Source organism: Vulpes vulpes, chromosome 9 (assembly GCF_048418805.1).
Source record: "Vulpes vulpes isolate BD-2025 chromosome 9, VulVul3, whole genome shotgun sequence".
Taxonomy (NCBI): Eukaryota; Metazoa; Chordata; class Mammalia; order Carnivora; family Canidae; genus Vulpes; species Vulpes vulpes.
Genome location: NC_132788.1, coordinates 37,578,894 through 37,601,841, shown reverse-complemented (window position 1 = coordinate 37,601,841; position 22,948 = coordinate 37,578,894). Strand labels below are relative to the sequence as shown.

Sequence of the window (22,948 nt, the reverse complement as noted above, 5' to 3'; positions counted from 1 at the left end):
CTTCAATAAATGGTGTTGGGAAAACTAGACAGTCACATGCAGAAGAATGAAACTGGGTTACTTTATTACACCACACACAAAAGCTAACTCAAAATGGATTAAAGGCTTTATTGTAAGACCTGAAACCATAAAACTCAGAAAAAAATAGGTGGTAAACGCCTTGACATTGGTTCTTGGTGATGATTTTTTTGGATCTGACACCAGAAGCAATGGCAACAAAAGCAAAAATAAAAAGGTAGGACTACATCAAACTAAAAAGCTTCTGCAGAGCAAAGGAAATCATCAACAAAGTGATGTTGAAGCAACCTAATGAATGAGAGAAGATATTTATAAATCAGACATCTGATAAGGGGTCAATATCCAAAATATATAAAAACTCATACAACTCAATAGCAAAAAGAAATCTGATTAAAAAATGGGCAGAGGGTTTGAATAGACATTTTTCCAAAGACATACAGATGGCCAACAGGCACATGAAAAGATGCTCAATATCACTGATCATCAGGGAAATGCAAATCAAAACCACCATGAGCTATCACTTCACCCCTATTGGGATGGCTCCTATCAACAAGATAAGATAATAACAAAATGCTAGTGAGGATGTGGAGAAAAGGGAACCCTTGTGCACTGCTGGTGGGAATGTAAATTGGTACAGCCATTATGGAAAACAGTATGGAGATTCCTAAAAAAAAAAAAAAAAAAGACTACCATACAGCTCAGCAATTGCACCTCTGGGTATTTACCTCAAGAAAATGAAAGCATTAACTCAAAAAGATATCTGCATCCCATGTTCATTGCAGCATTATTTAGGATAGCCATGACAGGGAATAACTCCGTCCATCAATGGATGACTAGATATAGGAAATGTGATATGTGGTCCCTTGGAGAGTTGACAGAAATGTGGGAAGTTTTCAGTTCTCATGTAAGTCATTACTTTGGCTTATTTCAGGTATTGTATAAATACAAGAAAATTTATTTACATCCATTTAAAATTATTCTTGTGTTATTAAGACAGGCAATATTATCAAGGCTTGTTTGTAGCTTGCTATAAGCTGCACATTTAGGGCTCAATCTATATATGTTTTGGGGCAGCCTCAGAGGTGGCCTGAGTCATCCCTAGAGCAGAAGTACCTATAGACGTCATTCGAGGAGCAAGTGGTGCTTTGCTATAACCACAAACTTCATCTGGACACCTTCCTGGTGCTACCAGGAAACCCACTATCTTCTCAAATCAACTTCCCTCCCCCACTGTGTAATGAGACTCTCAAACACCTGTGCTTTTGCAGCCTCTGAGTTCCTTGGCTCATGCCTCACTGGGCAGAACACAATGTTTCTGACTTCACACACATAAAAGCCAAATCCACGAGCCCCTCACCCCCTGCCACGGAATGCAGAGGTCCATGTTCATTGCCCCACTCCCCACCTTCGCTGGTTACCGCAGGGAGCACTTGCTCCTTCCAGAGAAGGCCAACCCAACAAATGAACTTTAAGATCCTTTTCCAGCAAACCTTACATGACTGATCATTCTACTGTTCTCTCATATAAAATAGTCAACCTCTCTCAACTGGACCGTCTCCTTCAACCTGCAAACAAGCATATGTGTCTCTCACCTCAGAAACGAAATAAAACAAAATGAAATCCTTCCGTTGCCTGCATATTCCCATGTTGCCTTCACAGGTAAACTTCTAGACAGTTGTCCATAACCATCTCTATTCCTTCCCTTACGTTAGCTTGTCATTTCATTATCATCTGGCTTCATTTCCATTACTCAGTGAAGTAGTGCTTGTCAGTGTCATGAATTCCAAGATGTTAAGTACAAAGGACATTTCCAGTGTCAACTGACTTGACTTGCACAAGAGAGGATGTTCTACATACACTCCTGGCTTCCTCCGACTTCCCTGGTCCTCTGTTTAGTCACCTTTTCTGGTTCATCTTCGTCCAACTGATCCTTTAGATCATAGCTCAAAAGTCACAGTTCTGGAAAATCTTCCGTAATGTTCCTACATCATGATCCATTATACATTCTTAGAGCACTGCAGATCCCTTCAGGGACAGGACTGGCCAATCACACTTTTGCATCTATGTGGGTAGTATCTAAATACTGTTTAATTTGGAGTGGTTATTTGACAACTCCCCTACTATACCATAAGCTCACGAAGAAAAGAATCGGGATCTACTTGTCCATCACTCTGCGCTTGGCCCCCAGAAGGCACCCAAAGATTTGTTCAACAGTTAAATCAAAAAGACTCTGTCTTATAGGACGGTGGTATTTTCCTTGGCCAACGAGATTCTCTCCCTGAAAAGCATGACTGAGGAAGCATGGACCAACTCCTTGGAAGCATGAAAGGAAAGGAGGAGATGTAAACAGAACTCTGCAGACTGAGGAAGCATCAGTGGTGCTGACCAGAGCCAGGGCAGGACTCGGAGCCTCCTGTTGTGCGGGGCTACAGCCCCCAGACTCCAGGGCTGCCCTTGGTCCCAAGGAAGGACTGCGCCCAGGTTGAGTGAAGTTCCAGTCTCTCACTACTATGTATATCCTTAAAACAAACCCCATTACTTGAGCCAGCTTGAGTGGCATCACTTTCTTACAGCTGAGTCTAAATAAAATAGGAACCCCTCAGCAGGGAAAAATCACTGGAGAAGTAGTTTTTTGTGGATGAGTTGAAATACTCTGAGTAGAAGAAATGAAAACATAAGGCGCCTTACATAATTCCCCCAAAAGATTTCAAGATCTCTTTTGAGGAGATTAGTTGTGCCCTGGACATATTCCCAAGAACTGTGCCAAAGGCAGCAAACTCTCCTCTACAGAGATAAGGATTAACACTCACTAAAGATCCCAGACTGTTGTTTCATGATTTGAAAGGCTATTACCTTGCATGCTTCATTTCTGACTTACAGAAATCATTTGTTTTTCTTTGCTTTCTAAAGAATTTCATATATGGTGGGATATATCTATACATAATAAATTAAATTAATTAATTTTCTTTTCAAATTGTAACTTACTCAGGGCTCTACAAGACATTGGAAGTTAAATGTGAAAACTATGTTTAAAGTCTAATTTATGATGTCCGAGCTTAGCCAGATCCCTAAAGGCAAAAAATTCCAATGCCTCAGACTTATGACCAGATCATATTAAATTTAAACCGAATAAATTAAAGAGAAAAAAAATCCTAGTACTTTCCAACTCTAAACTGGGCAATAGCAGTTACTTTACTAAATCACTTAATGGTAGTTTGAGATGAAGGGCATGATCTTAATTTGCCTTCTGGACAAAATGATGGCAAGCCCAGGTCACTGCCCCCTTTTATTTTTTTTATTTTTTATTAAAAAAAAATTTTTTTTTAAATTATTTATTCATGATAGTCAGAGAGAGAGAGAGAGAGAGAGGCAGAGACACAGGCAGAGGGAGAAGCAGGCTCCATGCACCGGGAGCCCGACGTGGGACTCGATCCCGGGTCTCCAGGATCGCGCCCTGGGCCAAAGGCAGGCACCAAACCGCTGCGCCACCCAGGGATCCCCACTGCCCCCTTTTAATTGGCAAGAGGACATGTCCTTTTACAGGCTGTGTAGCATAAATATCTCCTCTAGGTTAGATTTTTAGAGTTTTTGTTTAAATGACAAATATTAAAGCAAACAAAAAGTCAAATGTAGTAGATTACATCAAACAACAGAGGATAGATTAGATGCTTTGGTTTTTCTCAGGGACACAATAGAGTGTGGTGACAAAAGCAGAATGTTCGGCGTTAGACAGACCTGGGTCTGAATGGTGTCTTCGCCATTCCCCAGGCAACAATGGAAAGGTATGAACCTTTCTGGACCTGGTGTCCTCATTGACAAATATAAGCTGATGATGGGACAGTGAGAAAACTAAGTAAATCAGTATCTTTACCTCCTAGGACTGATAAGTAACATTTGATACTGCATTTGTTAAATACAATGAATTAGGGGTGCCTGGGTGGCTCAGTGGTTGAGCAACTACCTTCTGCTCAGGACGTAATCCCAGGGTCCTGGGATCAAGTCCCACATTGGGCTCCCAGCAGGAGTCTGCTTCCCTGCTTCTCCCTTTGCCTGTGTCTTTGCCTCTCTCTCTCTCTGTCTCTCATAAATACATACATACATACATACATACAATTAATTATTTGGCAAATATTTGTATATTATAAAAAAGAGTCACCACATATCTTTGTAAAACTTAGGAAGAATCCTTTTTTTCTTTCTTTCTTTTTTCTTTTTTTCTTTTTTTTGGCCTTTCTACTATACTATATCAAATGAAGAATAGGAAATAATGTATTTTGGTAAAGGAAAGAATAATACGGACAGCAAATTCCGGGACATTCTTGGAAACACAAGTACTGTGTGGTCTTATCAATAATGCAATGACTTTCAGTTAGTTCAAAGAGGGCTCCTGTCACAGAAAGAATCAAGAGGACCTCAGAGCATTACCCATGCTACCCAGAAAGGCATAAGCAACCCATGCATGGGATGGAGCACCTTCCCCCACCCCCCTACTCAGGCTTCGCTGGTGCTTCTGTACGATCATCCTGCTTAGCAAAGACAAGCCCTGAGCACCCTGGGGGAGCCCACCTGCTGCCTTCTTTCCTGGCCCATTACCTGTAAACTTCCACTGGCCACATGTGTATTTAGGAATAAGAAAAGTGAGGATCCACTCTCCTTCCTATTCAAAATCAACACAAATCGCTAGCCCTGTCACAAATACCTTTTATATTGAAGGAAACAATACAATCAAGAAGATTACTGTTAATACAGAGAAGAAAAGGCAAAATTTCTCATTTAGCTGTATTCCCACCATGCAATGGCTTTTCTCTTCCTATTTATGTGTTAAAGGAGAAAAACGAAGGAGTGAATGAAATGAGCCAATATTTAATTTAAATACATTAATTAGGGCAGGTGATTCATGGTGACGAAAGTCTCTGGAAAAGTAGGGAAGCCACCATAGGACAGTACTGGGGCCTAAAAGATGGGAAAACATCGAAATTCATGAGCCCGAGGCAAAGACAGTACGCCTTAGGATTGGATCACCTACTTAATTGCAGTTAGAAACCTAGAACCCAAGATAGAAGTTTGAATGAAACAAGCAGCAGCAAAGTGTCTGTATCTTGCTCTGAGATTCAAATCAAGGGACACAGTTTGTTGACTGAGGCACACAACAAAAGGGCTTTATATCCTGCTGGAAGCTTGACAAAAGAATGCACACTCTAAGCCCTACAGTGGAGAGAGATTTTGCCCCATTTGCTAACTGCAGGAAAGTTTCTTTAAAAGGCCGACAGGGCAGCCCCGGTGGCCCAGTGGTTTGGCGCCGCCTTCCTCCGGGGGTGTGATCCTGGAGCCCTGGGATGGAGTCCCACATTGGGCTCCCTGCACCTGCTTCTCCCTCTGCCTGTGTCTCTGCCTCTCTCTCTCTCTCTCTCTCTCTCTCTCTCTGTCTGTCTCTCTCTGTGTGTCTGTCATGAATAAACAAAATCTTTAAAAAAAAAAAAAAAAAGGCCGAGAGCCCTTCTGCTGTGTTTGTATGGAGTTGACTCACAGTGTGGCTCGTAAGGAGGAGGAGGATCTCCACAAGGTACACACTCCATGTCTTGAAAACCAACAAGTTTTGTCTTCCTATAAAACCTAGAGGAGAAAAGAAAAGAATCCTCATTAGCTCTTTCTTCTGAGCTCAAAGTTGCAGCAAAGAGATTCACGATGTTTAGAAATTATCAGTCATCTCCATTATCAGTTTTACTTTTTTCAAAAAAAGCAACAAAAAGGCTTACATACAACACTCTCTCAGACAGACACACCGTTATTTTTTTTTTTTAAAGATTTTATTCATTCATTCATGAGAGACACAGAGAGAGAGAGAGGCAGAGACACAGGCAGAGGGAGAAGCAGGCTCCATGCAGGAAGCCCGATGTGGGACTTGATCCTGGGACTCCAGGATCACGCCCTGGGCGGAAGGCAGGCTCTAAACTGCTGAGCCACCCACGAATCCCCACAAACACACCCTTAGATGCAGTGACCATTTAAGAAATATCAATTCCACTAAACATAACTTTGTAAATTCTTCTCAGCCCCACTATACTGAGGTGCTGGTGCTAGTGAGGGATTAGGAAATCAGTGGTCTTTGGCATTTCTATGTAGTTTAAATGACAAAATTCCTTGTAAATCAAGTGCCAGTTTTTAAACACTTGAAATTCAGAGACCAAAAAAAGCCAAGCAAACTATAAAAGCAATGGAAAAAAAATCGGGAGATACTTATATAGCCTTCATATGAGGATTACCTTTCTAGGCATGACAAGAAACCCAGGAGCCAGAATGAAAGAGATTGACAGCTTTTACCACACCCCTAGACACCCATACCTCCCCCATACACACCCATGCACACCCATACACACACACATGCATACACACAGACCCATACATACACATATACAAAATATTAAAGACATCCAAAGAGCAAAAAATAAATAAAGCATCACCAACATAGTCAACAGGCAAAAGAAAACTGAAAAATGGTTCTAATCATAGTATTATCTGATTCCAGTCTGTAATAGAAACCTAAAAAACCATACTGGTAAAAGTGAATATTGCAGTTGAAAGATAGGCAAATAACATTAATTTCCAAAAGAAGAATATTTCAGAATTTTAAAACTTAAAACTAGAAACACGATGTGATTAAAGTTTTAAAAATTTAACATTGAAATGTTTAACTTCCTTAAATTAATCAAGTAAATGCAAGTTGCAATGACAATATTCCATTCTTACTTAGAAAACTTGGAAAGTGTTGGTGTGAGTACCGACAAAATAAGCACATGCCTATGTACCAGTGGCATTATAAATTGCTACTTGTAGAAGGGCAGTGTAGCAATATGCCATCAGAACTCAATAAAATAGTTTATATATCCTTTAATCAGTAATTTCATTTTTTTTGAAATTTATCCTAAAGAAACAATCAAGTGAGTGAAGCTGTATGCATAACAATGCCATCATAGTATCGTGTATAGAAGAAAAAAACCCAGTTAGGCACAATTTCAGTATACAACAGTAGATATGACTAACCATGGTAGTCCCAAGGCAATGGAATACAAAGTGGCCTTTAAAGAAACAATGATGTAGATCTCCTATACATTTTTTTCTAACTCAGAATATCAAGAAGTTAAAAAAAGGAAAGGTGAATAATATAATTCTGTTTTGTACAAGCACATACTTTGTTATATATCCTTTTAGATTTTTTACCAAAGCAGCTAATATAACTTACATACATATATTTGTATTGAAAAAAATTTGTAAGATATATATACCTAACTTAACAGTGATTATTTCTAAATATATTTGAAAATACATCTTTCTATGACAAAATAATGATATGGAGAATAAACCAAGTCTATAGAGGGCAAGATAGATGCAATTATTTTGTGAAATTGGATATTGTGGTAGCAAATCTGTATGATTTATGGTTGAAGCAAAATTTGTGCTTAAAATTAGGTAAATTATTTGAAATGCCCAGATACATTCAGTATTTGCTTAGTCTTCATTTTTCACACTTCCTGATACTGAAACATATCACAAAGCTATAAAATCAATATAGTGTGCAGTATCAATAAAGTGTACAGCATACAAAACAGTATAATAATCAGTGATAGTAGTAATCAATACTGGCATAAAGAGAGACATGAAGAACAATGGAATGAAATAGCCCAAAAATAAACTCTCACATATATGGTCAAATGATCTTCAACAAGAGTACCAAGACCACTTACTGGGGATGGGACAGTCTCCTTAAAAAATGGTCCTGGGAACACTGGATATCCACATGCAAAAGAATGAAGTTGTAACCTTATCTAACACCATACAAAAAAGCTAACTCAAAATGAATTAAAGACCTAAACATAAGACCCAAAAACTATAAAATTTCTAAAAGAAAATGCGAAAAACTTCATGATGTTGAATTTGGCAATGATTTCTTGGATATGACAATAAAAGGCAATCTAAAGGCATATGTGAAACACACAACAAAAAGAAAAATAGACACGTTGGACTACATGAAACTTAAAAATTTTATGCAGTAAGGATAAAACCAATATATACTTATCCCTAAACTCATCAAGTAAATATGTACAGCTTTTGACATGTCAATTATACCTCAATAAAGTAGTTAAAACAAGTTAAGTCACATCAAAAAAAGTATTGACTGATAATAAAATAATAATTTTTTTCAGGATTTTAAAAGCAGGATATAATCAACAGAGTGAAAAACCTATGGTAGGGGAGAAAATATTTGCAAACCATATATCTGACAAGGAGTTAATATCTAGAATATATAAAGAATACCTATAACTCAACAACAAAAATCAAATAACCTGATTAGAAAATGGACAAAGGACTTGAATAGATATTTTTCCAAAGATGATATATAAACGGCCAATAAGCACATGAAAAGATGCCTGACAGTCAACCTCACTCATCATCAGGAAAATGCAAATCAAAACCACAATGAAGTATCACCTTATGCCCATTAGGATGGCTACTAAAAACCAAACCAAAACAACTCAATTGGAAAATAATAAGTGTTGGGGAGGATATGAAGAGAAATTGGAACCACTGTAAAATGATGCAGCTGCTGGGGAGAAAAGCAGTTCCTCAAAAAATTAAAAATACAACTACTATATGATCCAGCAATTCCACTCCTGGGCTGTATCCAAAAGAAGTGAAGGCAGGGCGTGGAAGGGATATTTGCACATCCTTGTTCCTAGCAGCACTATTCACAATAGCCAGAAAGTGAATGCAGCACAAAGGTCCTTGGATAAATATCCTGTCACACCCCACAGCATGGATGAACCTTGAGGATGTGTTAAATGAAACAAACCAGTAACAAAAGGCAAATATTACATGGTTCCATTTGTATTAGGCATGTAATCAAATTCATATAAACAGAAAGTAGAATGGTGGTTACCAGGGGCTGAGGGGAGGAGGAAAAGGTGAGTTTTTGTTCAATGGATATGGAAATTCAGTTTGGGAAGATGAAAATGTTCTGGAGAGCCACTTGCAGCATTGTGAATGTACTTAACACTCCTGAACTGTATACTTAAAAATAGTTAAGATGGTAAATTTTATGTTATGTGTTTTTTACAACAAAAACACATAAAAAATTTTAACATGAGGTAAGAAAGAACCATAAGGCTATATGAGAGCTTTCTTATTAAAGATATTAAAGAAATTAAAGATTAATTTCTTATTAAACATTTTAATATATGCAAACTAATACTATTTATCCCTTCAGCCAGAAAATTTGACAAATATAAGTAACTGAACGATGACACAGCCTCAATTCATTTTATACATACTCATTCTACATAAATAAATATTCAGAACAACAAGTGAAATAAAAATGTTATCCAACATTTTCTAGATCAATAATTCACAGAGAAATACATACTCCTTGGGAAACAAACACAGACATTTAACATTCTTAAAATAAGGAAATCTAGTGGCAAGTTTTGAGGTCTGAGCTTTCCCTGACAATTGAATGAAATATATTTCCCAAAAATATATTGATTAAAATATGGGTTTGAGCCATCATTGGAAATGTGGCTAGAAGGTGAGCAAATTACATCACGTTTAGAATAACACTAGATATGAAGTATAAACAGCTTGAAATACTAACTAGAACTGAGGTTGAGTGTGCACAGCGATTCATGAGGCTCCCGTGTGTGTAAACACTGCTCACTAGAAGAAATGATGCTTGGATGTTACTCTGAGAGCAGCTATTCACAGCTCTGCACAGATTTGACAAAAGCATTCAGAATCTGCTCTGCCAGCTTCTTTATGCCAATGGCTGGATTGCAGAATCTAAGGTTTGTTTTTTTTTTTGACTGAATTTTTAATTTTTAAATTTTAATTAATTTAATCTAATTTTTTCAGGAGATAATTTTAAAGAAAATTTTCCATTTTATCCTCCAATTTGAAGATGAAGATACAGAAACTAGAGTTTTAACATGTAATTGAAAATATTCAGTGAATAAATACATGTAAGAATTTTGAAAAATTATTTTACATTCTTTTGCTTAGACTATCATGGTTTGGGGCCACAGAAACATTTGCAACTCTGCTTTTTGCCCAAATGAGAAAGGATACAAATTTTAAGAAAATAAAATAAAAGAGACCCAGGACATACACAGGTGTCTGGCTAAACTGGCTTCTATAGTCAAACTTCAGATTTTACTCTGGGCGTTCAGATAGCTAATGCAATAAAGACAAAAGGAAATCATACTGGCTTTTATCTAATCACGGTTTGGTGAAAGACAGCACATAAATACATCTTTTAGATTCCAATTTTTCTCCAACACTGAAATTGGAGAGGAATTTTTAATTGGACTGGATTCAAATAACACCAGTTTGCCTAATGGACACCATGTTTGAAAAGTGCTATTTTAAGAAAGCCTGGTTGTAGACCATCAACTCTTCATTCACTGAGAGCACTGCTGCAGGGAGACGACACACCATAGCCCAACTCTGGTTTTATAATGATCTCGCTTAATGCAGTCTGGAAGGCAGTGACTGTGTCCTGTGTCTTACGGTCAAGCCATGGTTAAATTTTCTGCAGTGCATGTTAGATACTGGGCATGCTCTCCCCTCCCGTATTCTTATTTGTACCAGTTTCGTATTGACGGACAGCCTACTATTTATGTCCTCAGCAATCCACAGCAATGGCCCCTTGTTGAAACTGAACAAATACTAATGAAGAGATGAACCACTAGGGTCAAAGCCAAGCTCAGTGTAGTGGTTCATGGAGTGAACTCTGAGAATGGGCAAAGGAGGACCAAGCACCAAGATGAGAAAGCTCACCAAGGCAATGCCAGCAACTTTCAGGAGCCAAGAGGCTGATGGGGTGTGCGGGTGCAATGAGGGTAGGGCACGGAAGGGCAGTGGCAGCCCCCTGGTTAGTCACCTGTCACAGAGGCTCCAGGGGAATCTCCCTGTGAAACCAGACACGGGATGAGGTATGGGGGCTCAGCAGTGAAATGACAAGCTGGGCGACCTTGAGCAAGTCATTTATCCCCTCCAAGGATCAACTGCTTCCTTTGTAAAGGGTATTTGGTATTACTCCCTGGTTTATGGAATGGTCTTGATGATTAAATAAACTGCTCAGGACATAGTAAATGCTCAATACATGTTAGCTATCGTGGTTACTAGGAACAGCAAAGAACCATCAGGGGCCAGGTTAATTCTTTCAGGCCAGGCCCCAGGTCCCCTTAGCAGAGAAAGGATGGGAACATGGGAGCCAGAAGGGGAGGCCAGAGGCCCATTGTAAACAAAACAAAATAGAACAAGTCATATGAAGCTTCCACTGGTTTCCAGTAACATTAATTGGTGACGAGATCAAATATGTATTTAGTGCTTACTATGGATTAGGCGCTCTGCTTGGTACTTTGCACACATTACATTCTCAATCATTCCAGCAATTTTGCAGGTTGGTATTATTAGATGATCATTTGTAGATGAGAAGAATGGGTGTCAGAAAAATTAAGGAACTAGCCTTAAGTCATATTTGGGAACAAGGGGACTGTCTGTCTTCAATCACTCAAATTGAGGGCACCGAGGACAGACTATTCCCACACTGTACTGTTACTGGGGAAAAAGCCGCTACTGTCCTGTTGGGGCTAAGCCTATGGGCAGCAGAAGATTCTTATCTGGGTGAGGTTGAGGCTTCAGAAGGCAGAAGTAGCACTATGAATGAAAATGCCCACCCTCTGCCTGACTTTGGCATCCTTTTTCTGGGAGCAATAGGCAAATGGCTTATTTTCTTTCTGCCTTAATTTTCCTCTCTATAAAATGGGTTTCAACTCTTTACCTTCTTCACACACATATAGTGAGGGTGAGTGAGCACCTTAAAACACTCTGGAAGGCCTGGGTCAAAGTCACTATGTAATTATTGCCTGCCACATACATTCATGCTGGCTTAGAAAGGATGTAATTTTAAACTAATCATATAAATAAACTATGAAACATCATTCAAATGTCTATTCACTTATATATGACTTTCCCACATCTAAGGATTTACTTAAGGAATGAACAAACACTGTTGCAGCTGAAGCCGTGGGCTCAGGTGACAATGAAGCACGAGGAAGCACTTTGGTGCCAGGTCCTGGGGAGAACGCACCCTCTCTCACACTCCAGTCACAAACCCTGTGGATTCCCTCTTTGTAAAAACTAAATCCCTTGGTCCTATGCTCTTCCCCACTCTCTCACCCCTGAATCTCCCATGGACCTCCTCTTCTCCCTGCCCCATACATGAAGAGAGCAGGTGGGCACTGACATGCTTTTGTCAGAAGCGGAAAATAGGAACAGCAGAGATGAGTCAGATGCTCGGTTCGTGTTCCTCGATTAGTCTGCTTGAGGTCAAAATCCTGGATAATAATATTCACTGGTATCAGCATCACCTGAGATTATAGACCATTCCTTTTTTTTTTAAGTAGCAGGTTGAAATCTAATTCACATATATTGCAATCCATCCACTTAAAGTGTACAACTAAATGGCCTTTAGTGTACTCACAGAGCTGAGCAACCATCAGAACCAACAATTTTAGACATCTTCATCACACCAAAAAAAGAAACTCTGTACCCTTAAGCAGTCACCCCTCAGTCTTCCCAAAACCCCCCGACCCCAGGTAACCACTCATATTCTTTCTACTCTATAGATCTGCCCATTCTGGACACTGCATACAAATGAAATCATAGAATATATCTTTTGTCATTGGTTTCTTTCGAGCATGTTTTGTAGGTTCATCCATTTTGTTGCATGTTATGAGTAATTCACCCCCTTTTATCATCAAATAATATTCCATCGTTTGAATATACTCCATTTTGTTAAGCCATTTATCAGTTGATGGATATCGGGGTTGTTCCCACTTTTTGACCATTACACATCATGCTGCTCTGAACATTTGTGTACTCGTTTTTGTGTGGACAGGTTTCCAATTCTCTTGGTTACAATACCTAAAAGTGGGATTGCTGGGTCACATGGTAACTCTATTTTAACTTTTTGAGGAACTGCCAGACTGTTTTCCAAAGTAGCTCCATCATTTTCCAATCCCACCAATGGTGGATGATGGTTCCAGTTACTCCATGTCCTTATCAACCCTTGTCATTGTCTTTCTGATCACACCCATCCTAGTTGGCTAGAAGTATGTGGTTTTAATTTGCATTTCCCTGATGCAAATTGACACTGAACATCTTTTCATGGGTTTGTTGGCTATCTGTGTATCTTCTTTGGAGAAGTGTCTATTCAAATCCTTTGTCCATATTTTAATTGGTTGTTGGTCTTTTCATTATTGAGATGTAAGAGTTCTTTATATATTCTAGATAAGACAATCTCTTATCACATATATGATTTATAAATAGCTCTAATTCTGTGGGTTGTCTTTTCATTTTCTTGATGATATCCTTTGAAACACAAAAGATTTTAATTTTGGTGAAGTCTAAGAGCTATTTTCTTTTATTGCTTGTGCTTTTGGTGTCAGACCACTACATTTTGCACCTGTTCAGGTGCTGAGTCATTGCATAGGGTCACACTTGGCCCATCAGATTATTTCTTGTCCTGTTTCCGTCCTTCAGGCCCACAGGTCTGTCTTCCCCTCTGCCCTCAACAAGAGCCCCAGAGGCGCATCTAGGTGACTCGGTTAAGCATCAGCCTTCAGCTTGGGTCATGATCTTAGGGCCCTGGTATCCAGCCCTGTATCAGGCTCCCTGCTCAGCGAGGAGCCTGCTTCTCCCTCTCCCTCTGTACCATGCCCTGCCCCCACTCATGCCCTCCCTCCCTCCCGCTCTCTCTCTCACCCTCAGATAAATAAATAAAGTCTTAAAACACACACACACACACACACACACACACACACACACACGAGCCCCAGAACTAGCACTGTGCCATTTGGTCAGAGCTACCCTGACCCTGTGGGCGTATTCTGGCTAAGTCCAGTTAGAGCCCTGCCTCTGCAGTGCCTGAGAGCCCAGATTCCCATGTTAGACTGCTAGAGCACCTGAACTCCAGGGTCATGTCCATGTTAGGACCTGTCTCTGCATTCTTGTGTCCACAGTGCTTTTCTCCTCCCCACACCTACTCAGCAAACTGCCTCAACTCCTCCAAGTCTTGCTCAGAGCTCACCTACCCTGGTCACCCACCTGAACACTGCCATTTGTTTGCCCACGGGACATGCCTAATCCACCTTACCTGCTCTAGGTTCTCTTTCTTCTACAGAAATCATCCTCTGCTACGTTTCTGCAGAATTTATGTATCATTTACTGTTTAGCTCTTTCGAAAACCCTTACTAGGAACTAAACTCCACACTGGTAGGGTTCTTGGCCTCTCTACCTCAGCAACGCCTCACTTCTCCTAAAGCAATGTCTCCACGCTGCTTCACAAATATCCGTGGAAATGAGTGAATGGCTGTGATTTGCATTTCTCTGATCACTAACGAGGATGAACGTGGACACAGGATCACAGGGCACACGTGTTGCCTCTTTTGTGAATTGCCCAATCACTCTTCTGTCCATCTGTCCACATTTTCTTTTTCATCAATTTATAGGAAGCTCTTTAGATTCTCGTGACACTAATCCTGTGTTAGCGTTACTTATGCGTTTTATTCGTAACCAGCCCGTGTCACGGGGCGCAGCACATGGTGGGCACAGAGGATGTCCCGACCGCTCGCCAGATGTGTGCAGGTTCCTGTTGGGGTGTGACCACCTTCAGGGGGAACAAGGGAAATGTTTGTTTAATCATCATCCTATGATTATGGAGGAAAGGAATCACCCAACGTACCCTGGCAAGCAGTCCCCGCAGACGGTATCGCTGGTGACGGAGCAGTTGGCCTTCTGGAAGCGGTTCACGGCCGCGCACTCCAGGCACGGCTTGCATTTCTGAAAGCCCCAGTCCTCCTTGAACCTCTGAGGCCGGCACGTCATGCACTGGGCATCCTCCCCATAGCCAAAGCCGCATTCCTGCAGGGATTAACAGGCACCAGAACGCTATTCAGACGTGGCAAGCGTGAAAAAGACGGCGGGGATAAAAGGAAGACCTGGTCTTATAATCACCAAGCGAGGCCTTCTTGGATACAAAGGCAGCCCTTTCAGCAAGTTCAAATGTGTCTCCCACTGCTAATAATCTCTCTTACTACGAAGAGTATACTTAGTCATCCACTTTATTCAAGAAGCCACGAGCATTTGAATAATAAAGGTTCTCGGGGACCCCCACTGCTGCATTATTGCTAGCTTATGGCAGAATTATGGCACTTTCTTCTTTCCTAATTAAGCCAGTCTTGGGCATGTGCAGAAACTACAGTCAGGGAAGTATCCAGACACTTACTCACTTAGCAAGGCAGAAAACAAGTATTTGGATCTCAACAGTGATATTTTAGAAGTGAGGCTAGCTGCGAAAGAAATTTCCTAAGCTGATAAGCCTAGAAATCTATCCAGTAGAGAGCATCTTGACAGGTTTAGCCGTGTGTTATTGCGTGATAATAGAAAGATTCTGATGTAGTTCTTTAAAGAACACTCAATTCTTGTTCGGATTAAGCTGTGTGATGCTAAAGGTCTCCGGATAGATTTGAACATCAAAACACAGTACTGCTTTCCATGGATGGGCAAAATGGATGGTGCTTTGACCCACATTATGATCATTTCTACAAGGTTGAGAACCAAATAAATCAGAGCCTATCGTATAATGTAAATACAATGCAACCATAAGAAGAATGATGTAGGGGCACCTGGGGGGCTCAGTTGGTAAAGCGTCTGCCTTTGGCTGGGGTCATGATCCCAGGGTCTTGGAATCAAGCCCCATGACAGTTCCCTGCTCAAGGGGGAGTCTGCTTCTCCTTCTCCCTCCCTGCTTGTGCTCTCTCTTGCTCTCTCTCTCTCAAATAAATAAAATATTTTTTTAAAATAAGAATGTGTAGATATGTGTTCATGGTAGCTTAAAAAACAAGTTATAATACAGAAATGGAAATATGATCCCATCGCTTACAAAAATATTGATAATTAGTACTAATGTTTACTGGGTGTTTACTCTGTGCCTGGAACTTCATACACATTATCTCATTACTTTAGACTTCTTTCAAATGAGAAAAGTGTTATCATGACTCCCATTTCATGAATGGGGGTATGGAGCTTCCCAGAAGGTCCGTACCTTAACCAAGGTGACATTGCTAATGTCAGAACCAGGATTTGAACCTACACTGTTTCATTCTGGAATTGGATTCTATACCTCGACACCGTAGGATCCATAGGATACTTATCTCTGCACTTGGAGAGCACGCTGAGCGAGCCCACATAAACAGCTCAGTAGCAGAGGCAAGGACTCTGACAAAATCTCTTCATTTCCTCACCTGTAAAACTCAGATGCAGAATGCAAATCCCTACTAGTTCAAAATTCCCACTGGCCTATAAAACTTATATACTTAAAGCCTTTCATTTGTATTTATAGGCACAGTCAACTAAGTAGAACTTACTGTCAAAAATTAAATCAAAACCAACACAAAAGATAACATTCCCCATACCCAACAAACTTCTGAATAAAAGAGATTCGTAATAGCACTTCAATTTAGAGTTTTTACTAATTAACTCATTCATATCATGGAGGAGCCATACCTTCCTTCCTCTCTTCAGTTATTCAGCCAGCCTTTCAAACGTGTACTCTAAACATCCACATCAAAGAGTAGGGGAGCAAAAAAAGGTCAACAACCTTCTGAATCCTGACTGTTCCAACTAGACGATGTTCTAATCCAAGGCACAGACAGCAGAAGGAAAAAAAAATTGATTTGAAGAACTATTCACAATTAGAATTTTTTTAAAGGTTTTATTTATTTATTCATGAGAGACACACATAGAGAGAGAGGCAGAGACAAAGACAGAGGGGAAAGTAGGCTCCCTTTGGGGAGCTTGATGTGGGACTCGATCCCAAGACCCCAGGATCACGACCTGAGCTGAAGGCAGATGCTCAACCACAGAGCCACCCAGGTGCTCCACAGAATTTCTTTGAAACTGTTAGCAGATATTATCTAAGGGGTGGGGAGTGAAATTATGAGGTGATTTGAATTTGTTATAATTCTGCGATAATTTAAATTTTGCCAAACAGCATCTCTTACTCCTGCAATCAGGAAAATACCAAAGATACATATTCAAGAAGAACTGCTTGGGCATGGACTAGGTCCATGGAGTAGGTCTTTGCGGGGAGGTCCCTGCTGTTTTTGGTGCTTTGTACATGGGCGATGTGGCTCTGCACTGGGGCAGAAGTGTGTTTTTGCTAAGTAGTTGCAGAGACAGCCGAATGCATCCTAAGACTCTCTTTCAGTGTGACAGGAGCCTCTTTCTTACAATCTTCCAGGATCAAAGTGTGGTGCCTGTGACATTTGGATAGGGGGATGGGGACTTGTTGCCCACAGGCTCAGTATCTCCATGTCAAAGGTTCACAGGAGAGCAAAGTTTCAAAATTATACTTTGATACAGCCAGCTTGGATGGTAAGGGTGTCATATACAAGTTGCAACACAACAAAGAAAGGAAGGAAAAAGGAAGAGAGCAGAAAGGAAAATAAAGGTTAAGAGAAATGAGAACTAGAGGCGCCTGGGTGGCTCAGTGGTTGCGCATCTGCCTTTGGCTCAGGTCATGATCCCAAGGTCCTAGGATCGAGTCCCACATCCGGCTCCCCACAGGGAGCCTGCTTCTCCCTCTGCCTGTGTTTCTGCCTCTCTCTGTGCTATCATGAATAAATAAATAAAATCTTTTTAAAAAAGTAGTGAACTATAAATCAAGCACAGAGTGGGCATTCACCAGGTAAATGATACCTTTCTAGATTCTCTACAACTCAACAAACCAACTTTCCCAATTCAAGTATAATAAAGCCTCACTGGGAAACAAAAGGATCCTCAGACTCCAATTTTTTCTGGGTTACTTGAAACATAAATATAGGGACGCCTGGGTGGCTCAGTGGTTGAGTGTCTACCTTTGGCTTAGGACATGATCCCAGAGTTGCAGGATCGAGTCCCACATCGGGCTCCCTGTATGGAGCCTGCTTCTCCCTCTGCCTATGTCTCTGCCTCTGTGTGTGTGTGTGTGTGTGTGTGTGTGTGTGTGTGTCTCATGAATAAATGAATAAAATCTTTTTTTAAAAAAACATAAATTTATATCTGAATTATTTTTAGAGAATAAAAATATGTCTATAATGAATTGCAGTTATCTGTCTTTTAAAAATGGTACACAAAATATAATTTAGCCATACCTGCTTGAATCAACTATTGTGTTGTGTTGTAATACAAGAAACTAGGAAGCCCCTGTGCGTATGTAGGCAGTTTAATATCCTTGCCAGGCAGTCAACTCTCACTCCTCGTCCTGTTGGGTATCACTGTCTCTGACAATTCTCTTCCTCTCTCCATTCCTGAAAAACTAAATGAATATCCAAGCAGACATAGACTTGAAAGAAAGACAAATAGGTGTTTTGGTAGGCTCATCTCTTTTGAAAAATAATGAGTATTTAAGTGTTGGGAAGATATTTGTCCTTATTTTTTGATTCCTGACTGTATTCTAGAGTTTGCATTGCACATACATGAAGACCATTTTGACTAGTGTGTTTCTGCCACATTATCATTGTGTGTCACTTACATATCACTATACTTCATAGACTGAGGATTCCATGAAACTTTTTTTGGGGGGTCCATTCTATATTGGATCAAATCATGTATAGAAAAAACAACAGGGGCGCCTGGGTGGCTCAGCTGGTTAAGTGTCTGCTTTCATCTCAGGTCATGATCTCAGGGTCCTGGAATCAAATCCTTAGGTGGGCTCCCTGTTCAGTGGAGAGTTTGCTTCTCCCTCTCTCTCTGCTCCTCCACCTCACTCACACTCCTCGTGCTCTCTCTCTCTCTTTCTCTCTCTCTCAAATAAATAAAAACCTTGGGATGCCTGGGTGGCTCAGCAGTTGAGCATCTGCCTTTGGCTTAAGGCGTAATCCCGGGGTCCCGGGATCGAGTCCCACATTGGGCTTCCTGACAGAGCCTGCTTCTCCCTCTCCCTGTGTTTCTGCCTCCCTCTTTCTGTCTCTCATGAATAAATAAATAAAATCTTTTTTAAAAATCTTGAAAAAAAGAAAGAAAAAAACAACAAAGCCTGGGTGGCTTAGTGGGTGAGCATCTGCGTTTCGCTCAAGGGGTGATCCCAGGGTCCTGGGATCGAGTCCCGCACTGGGCTCCCTGCAGGGAGCCTGCTTCTCCCTCTGCCTATGTCTCTGCCTCTCTCTGTGTGTTCTCATGAATAAATAAATAAAATCTAACCAAACAAAAAAAAAAGCTGTGTGTCCATTATAATAACAAAATAATACCTAAATGTATTAAAAATGTACTGTGAATCATGTAGTCTCCTGAGAACTTTTATAGAGACTGATTACTATTTGGGGGAATTTAGTTTAAAATACCTTTTATCTAAAGTATTTGTCATTTTCCCAAAGATAGTATCAAAATTCCAACCTCATTATTTTTAAGATTTTAAAAAATGCTTGCAGTTCATGATGGTCTAAGAAATTTATGAAGTGATCATTCTAGACGTTAAATTAACTAGAAACCTTGACTTAACGAGAAATTCAGAGAAGATATTCCCAAGGAATTAAGTGATAGCACCGTGTCCATGGCAGCAACTGCTTTTAGAGCTGACTGCCATATTTCTAAAGCACCATATAAATACAGAGATGCTGCAATTATTTGAAATCCAGGCTATAAAGTAAACAGCATATAAACATTAAATTATCCCCAATATAAATGTCTACTTTGATGTTTTTATTTCATTCAGTAAAACCAGGTGGTTGAAATGCCCTGAAATCTTCCCCATTAAGCTCAATAAATAACTACCAAGAGAAAAAGAGAAAAGGCCAAACAGCTTGAAGTGCTTGTGGCTCACAGCCTCCTGCCTAGGATAGTACTGCTGAGCGCATATTGAAATTGTGCCTCTATAAACTCGTGTCCACCCCCCGGGGCCAGAGACTATTTCTGGTCCCTTTTCTTTTTATCACTCTTTATACTGAAAAACTACTACTACACACAAGATCTTTATAAACAAATCAAACAGTACGCCTTCTTTGACATCTCTGGTCTCTTTACTTCCTATTCTGTCCACACAGGCAAACAGCTGTTATCTGGTTTGGGAAAAAGCTCCCAGAAATATCCTAACATCTTCTGTGTGTGTGTGTGTGTGTGTATCTTAACACACTACTCTGTAACTATATTTCAGTTTTCTGTACTCAATACATCTTAGAGAGTGTTCCCTCCCAGCAGATGGAGAGCATACCATTGTGTGGCTAATAGTTGAGTTCATTCTACCGGAGGCTAGTCATCACTGCATCCCAAGTGCAGGACGGAGGGGCAACCACAGAGGTCTGCTGAAGCACTGTGGCATTGATCACACTGTCTAATGGTACATTTAATGAAAACAGTTAAAAAATCTTTTGCGGCTTCCCCCATTACTTTTAAATATAAAGGGCACAATTTCCCTCGGCATATGATTTCCCAGAGCAGGCTAGTATACTACTGTTGAGAATAAAGAAATGGAAGGAATGGATTTTTGGTGACATAAAACAAAGAGTACTTAAAGAAGAGGCTAAGCTAGCCATGCTGGTGGGTGAGGTTTACGGCACTTTTCACCAAACTTCACAGGCTCCTGTGAGCTACTTTCTCTATGAGGCCCTAGCCTTGGCTTTGTCCTCAAGAGGTCAGTTGTCCAAGAATCCTGTGTGGTTGGTTAAACCAGAATCTTCCACCCTCCTATCCGCTCACCCTCAATTCCTGCTCAAATTTCCTCCTGGTCCTCCAATCCTCGGATCGCCCTGCCTGCCTTCAGCAAGAATCCTGTTAGGTCTGCTTTTGCCAGAATGCCCCCTGCCCTGATGTTTCCTCCTAGGACTTTTCCATCCACTGCCTCCCACCCCGGTCCTTGGCTGAAATCCCCACTTGTCCATGTTGCATTTGGAATTGAGCCTAGTTCTATCCTGAGGCCTCTCTCCCCCTGTTGCAATAGTTCCTGAGTGAAATCTGTTTTTGCTGCTTTCCCCTCTGTCCGGCTCTGGTTCTCTGACACTTTTCAGGTTACATTACAGCTCGCCCTCTCACCATTTCCTTGGAAGGACTGTACTTGTGTTCGGTGAGGGAGGATACATGGGAGGACACCAGGGCGGGAGTGGGGGCATTAGTCAGCCATTGGCCTGGCCCTCAGAATTAGATATATGTGTTTTATTTTTATGGAGCGTGGTTGGCCGTGAATACCAATGGCAGAGATGTATCTAGGCTTTCAAACAATCCTAGAGTCTTTGTTTTTGAAATTATGACCTCGTATCTTAAAAGCTTAAGAGGAAAACTTACAACTTTCCTGAATCCCTGAAGAGGCCTTTTAATAAGCATCAAGGTGTGAAAATGTACACATGAATAAAATAACCCAATTTAAAAAAAAAAAAGAAGCATTGCCATAGGATTCTTAGTGATTTCCCAAAATCCTACAATAAGTGAACAATCCTCTATACCTAACACCACCCTCCACCACTCTTTCCCCAAAGCCTATCAGGGCACCTGGTACTTATAAAGATTCTTTGATTGACCAAACTTTAGCCAGGTTCCTTAACCTTCTTCCAGGCACACCTGTGCACATCCTTGTGCTATCCAGCTTTAGCAAGTCCTCTGCTAAGTCAGCTTACCCAGAACTACCCATTCTCAATATCTCCTGGGGTTCCTCATCCTATACTTGAAGTCTCATGGGGACTTGAAGTCCAATCACCTTGGCTTGTCTTCAGCAAAGAGCTGTTAGGTTGGCTTCAGCCAGGACCCCTCCTACCCTTGATGCTTGCCCTCAGTAACTTTCAACTCACCGACCCCTGCTCCATGGCTATAAATTCCCATAAGCCCATGTTGTGTTGGGATGGAGCCCAGTGGTTTTCCCCCACTAGAAAATCCCATTGCTGTGATCCCCCTCCATACCTATCGAACAAAGCCTGCCTTGCCGTCCTTATTAACAAGTGCCACTGGATATTTTTTTCTTTAACAGCACGTACCAGGCTGGTGAGTAACACATAAATGTTTGCTGACTAAATGAATGGATGAACAAATATCATTGAAGGCAGTGTTTCCTGATGTTGTTTTATTACTAGTATCATTACTTTATTCCAGGGAACAAACCCTATAAAGGTCACAGCAGTGTCCTAATTGGTAAGTCCAGATAATTCTCTGGGGCTGGCGGAGGTGGGCCAGGGGATGGAAGATGAGGGTGAGGGTCAGTGTGGGGTGGGGGTGGAAGCTTTGAGCAACCCTCCTTATCTTGGTTCCAAGGCAAGAGAGGGCTGCATCCAGCTGGGCCGCTTCCACCCAAGCTGGCGGCAGCAGTAGCTCTGACACTCTGCCCAATATTTTTAAGCCACATTTGGTGGCTTTCCAGTGGCAAAATGACTCAAAGTAAACAGTCCTCAAATCCCCTTCTCTCTTTTCTCCCTCTGCAAATTCAGCACTTAGCAAAAACACAAGCGGATCTTACCTACATGTTGTAGGAGCAGTTTCAGACCACAGGGGAGATCCTCACAGACCATCAATTGTCCAGGAAATACATTTGGGGGCCTTGGGTCTAAAGCACTATTTATTTGTACAGCCAATAAGTTATTAACTTTGGTTCTTTGAACTTGAAACGCTCAAATTTGGACAGAGAAGAAGTTATTTGTGGAGAAAATCTAGGGCACGCAAATGGAAATGACAAATTAGATTTATGTAGCTGGTGTTTAGAAATCAGCTTTTTAAATTTCCTTTAATAAAACACCACCAAAGACCTAGGTTCTCCCTCCGCCCCGGCCCCACAAGTTCCAGTTTATGAAAATCTGTAGTTGAGTTTTTTAAAGAAAAATTACAAGCTAGAGCTTGCTAATATCTGCCAAACATCACCAGG

The 22,948-nt window shown here is 40.8% G+C and overlaps 1 protein-coding gene across 3 annotated transcripts in view; it reads right to left on the bottom strand.

Annotated features, from left to right (window-relative positions):
• The window catches only part of TNFRSF19 (TNF receptor superfamily member 19), an 88,942-nt gene that overhangs the window by 39,074 nt on the left and 26,920 nt on the right, over nucleotides 1-22,948 (bottom strand). For all 3 annotated transcript variants that reach the window (XM_025996668.2, XM_072719821.1, XM_025996667.2), the window contains exons 4-5: nucleotides 14,816-14,994; nucleotides 5,546-5,631 (exon numbers count right to left, since the gene is read on the bottom strand). In XM_025996668.2, the coding sequence (XP_025852453.2) occupies nucleotides 5,546-5,631; nucleotides 14,816-14,994 (265 nt within the window). The remainder of the gene's footprint in view (nucleotides 1-5,545; nucleotides 5,632-14,815; nucleotides 14,995-22,948) is intronic.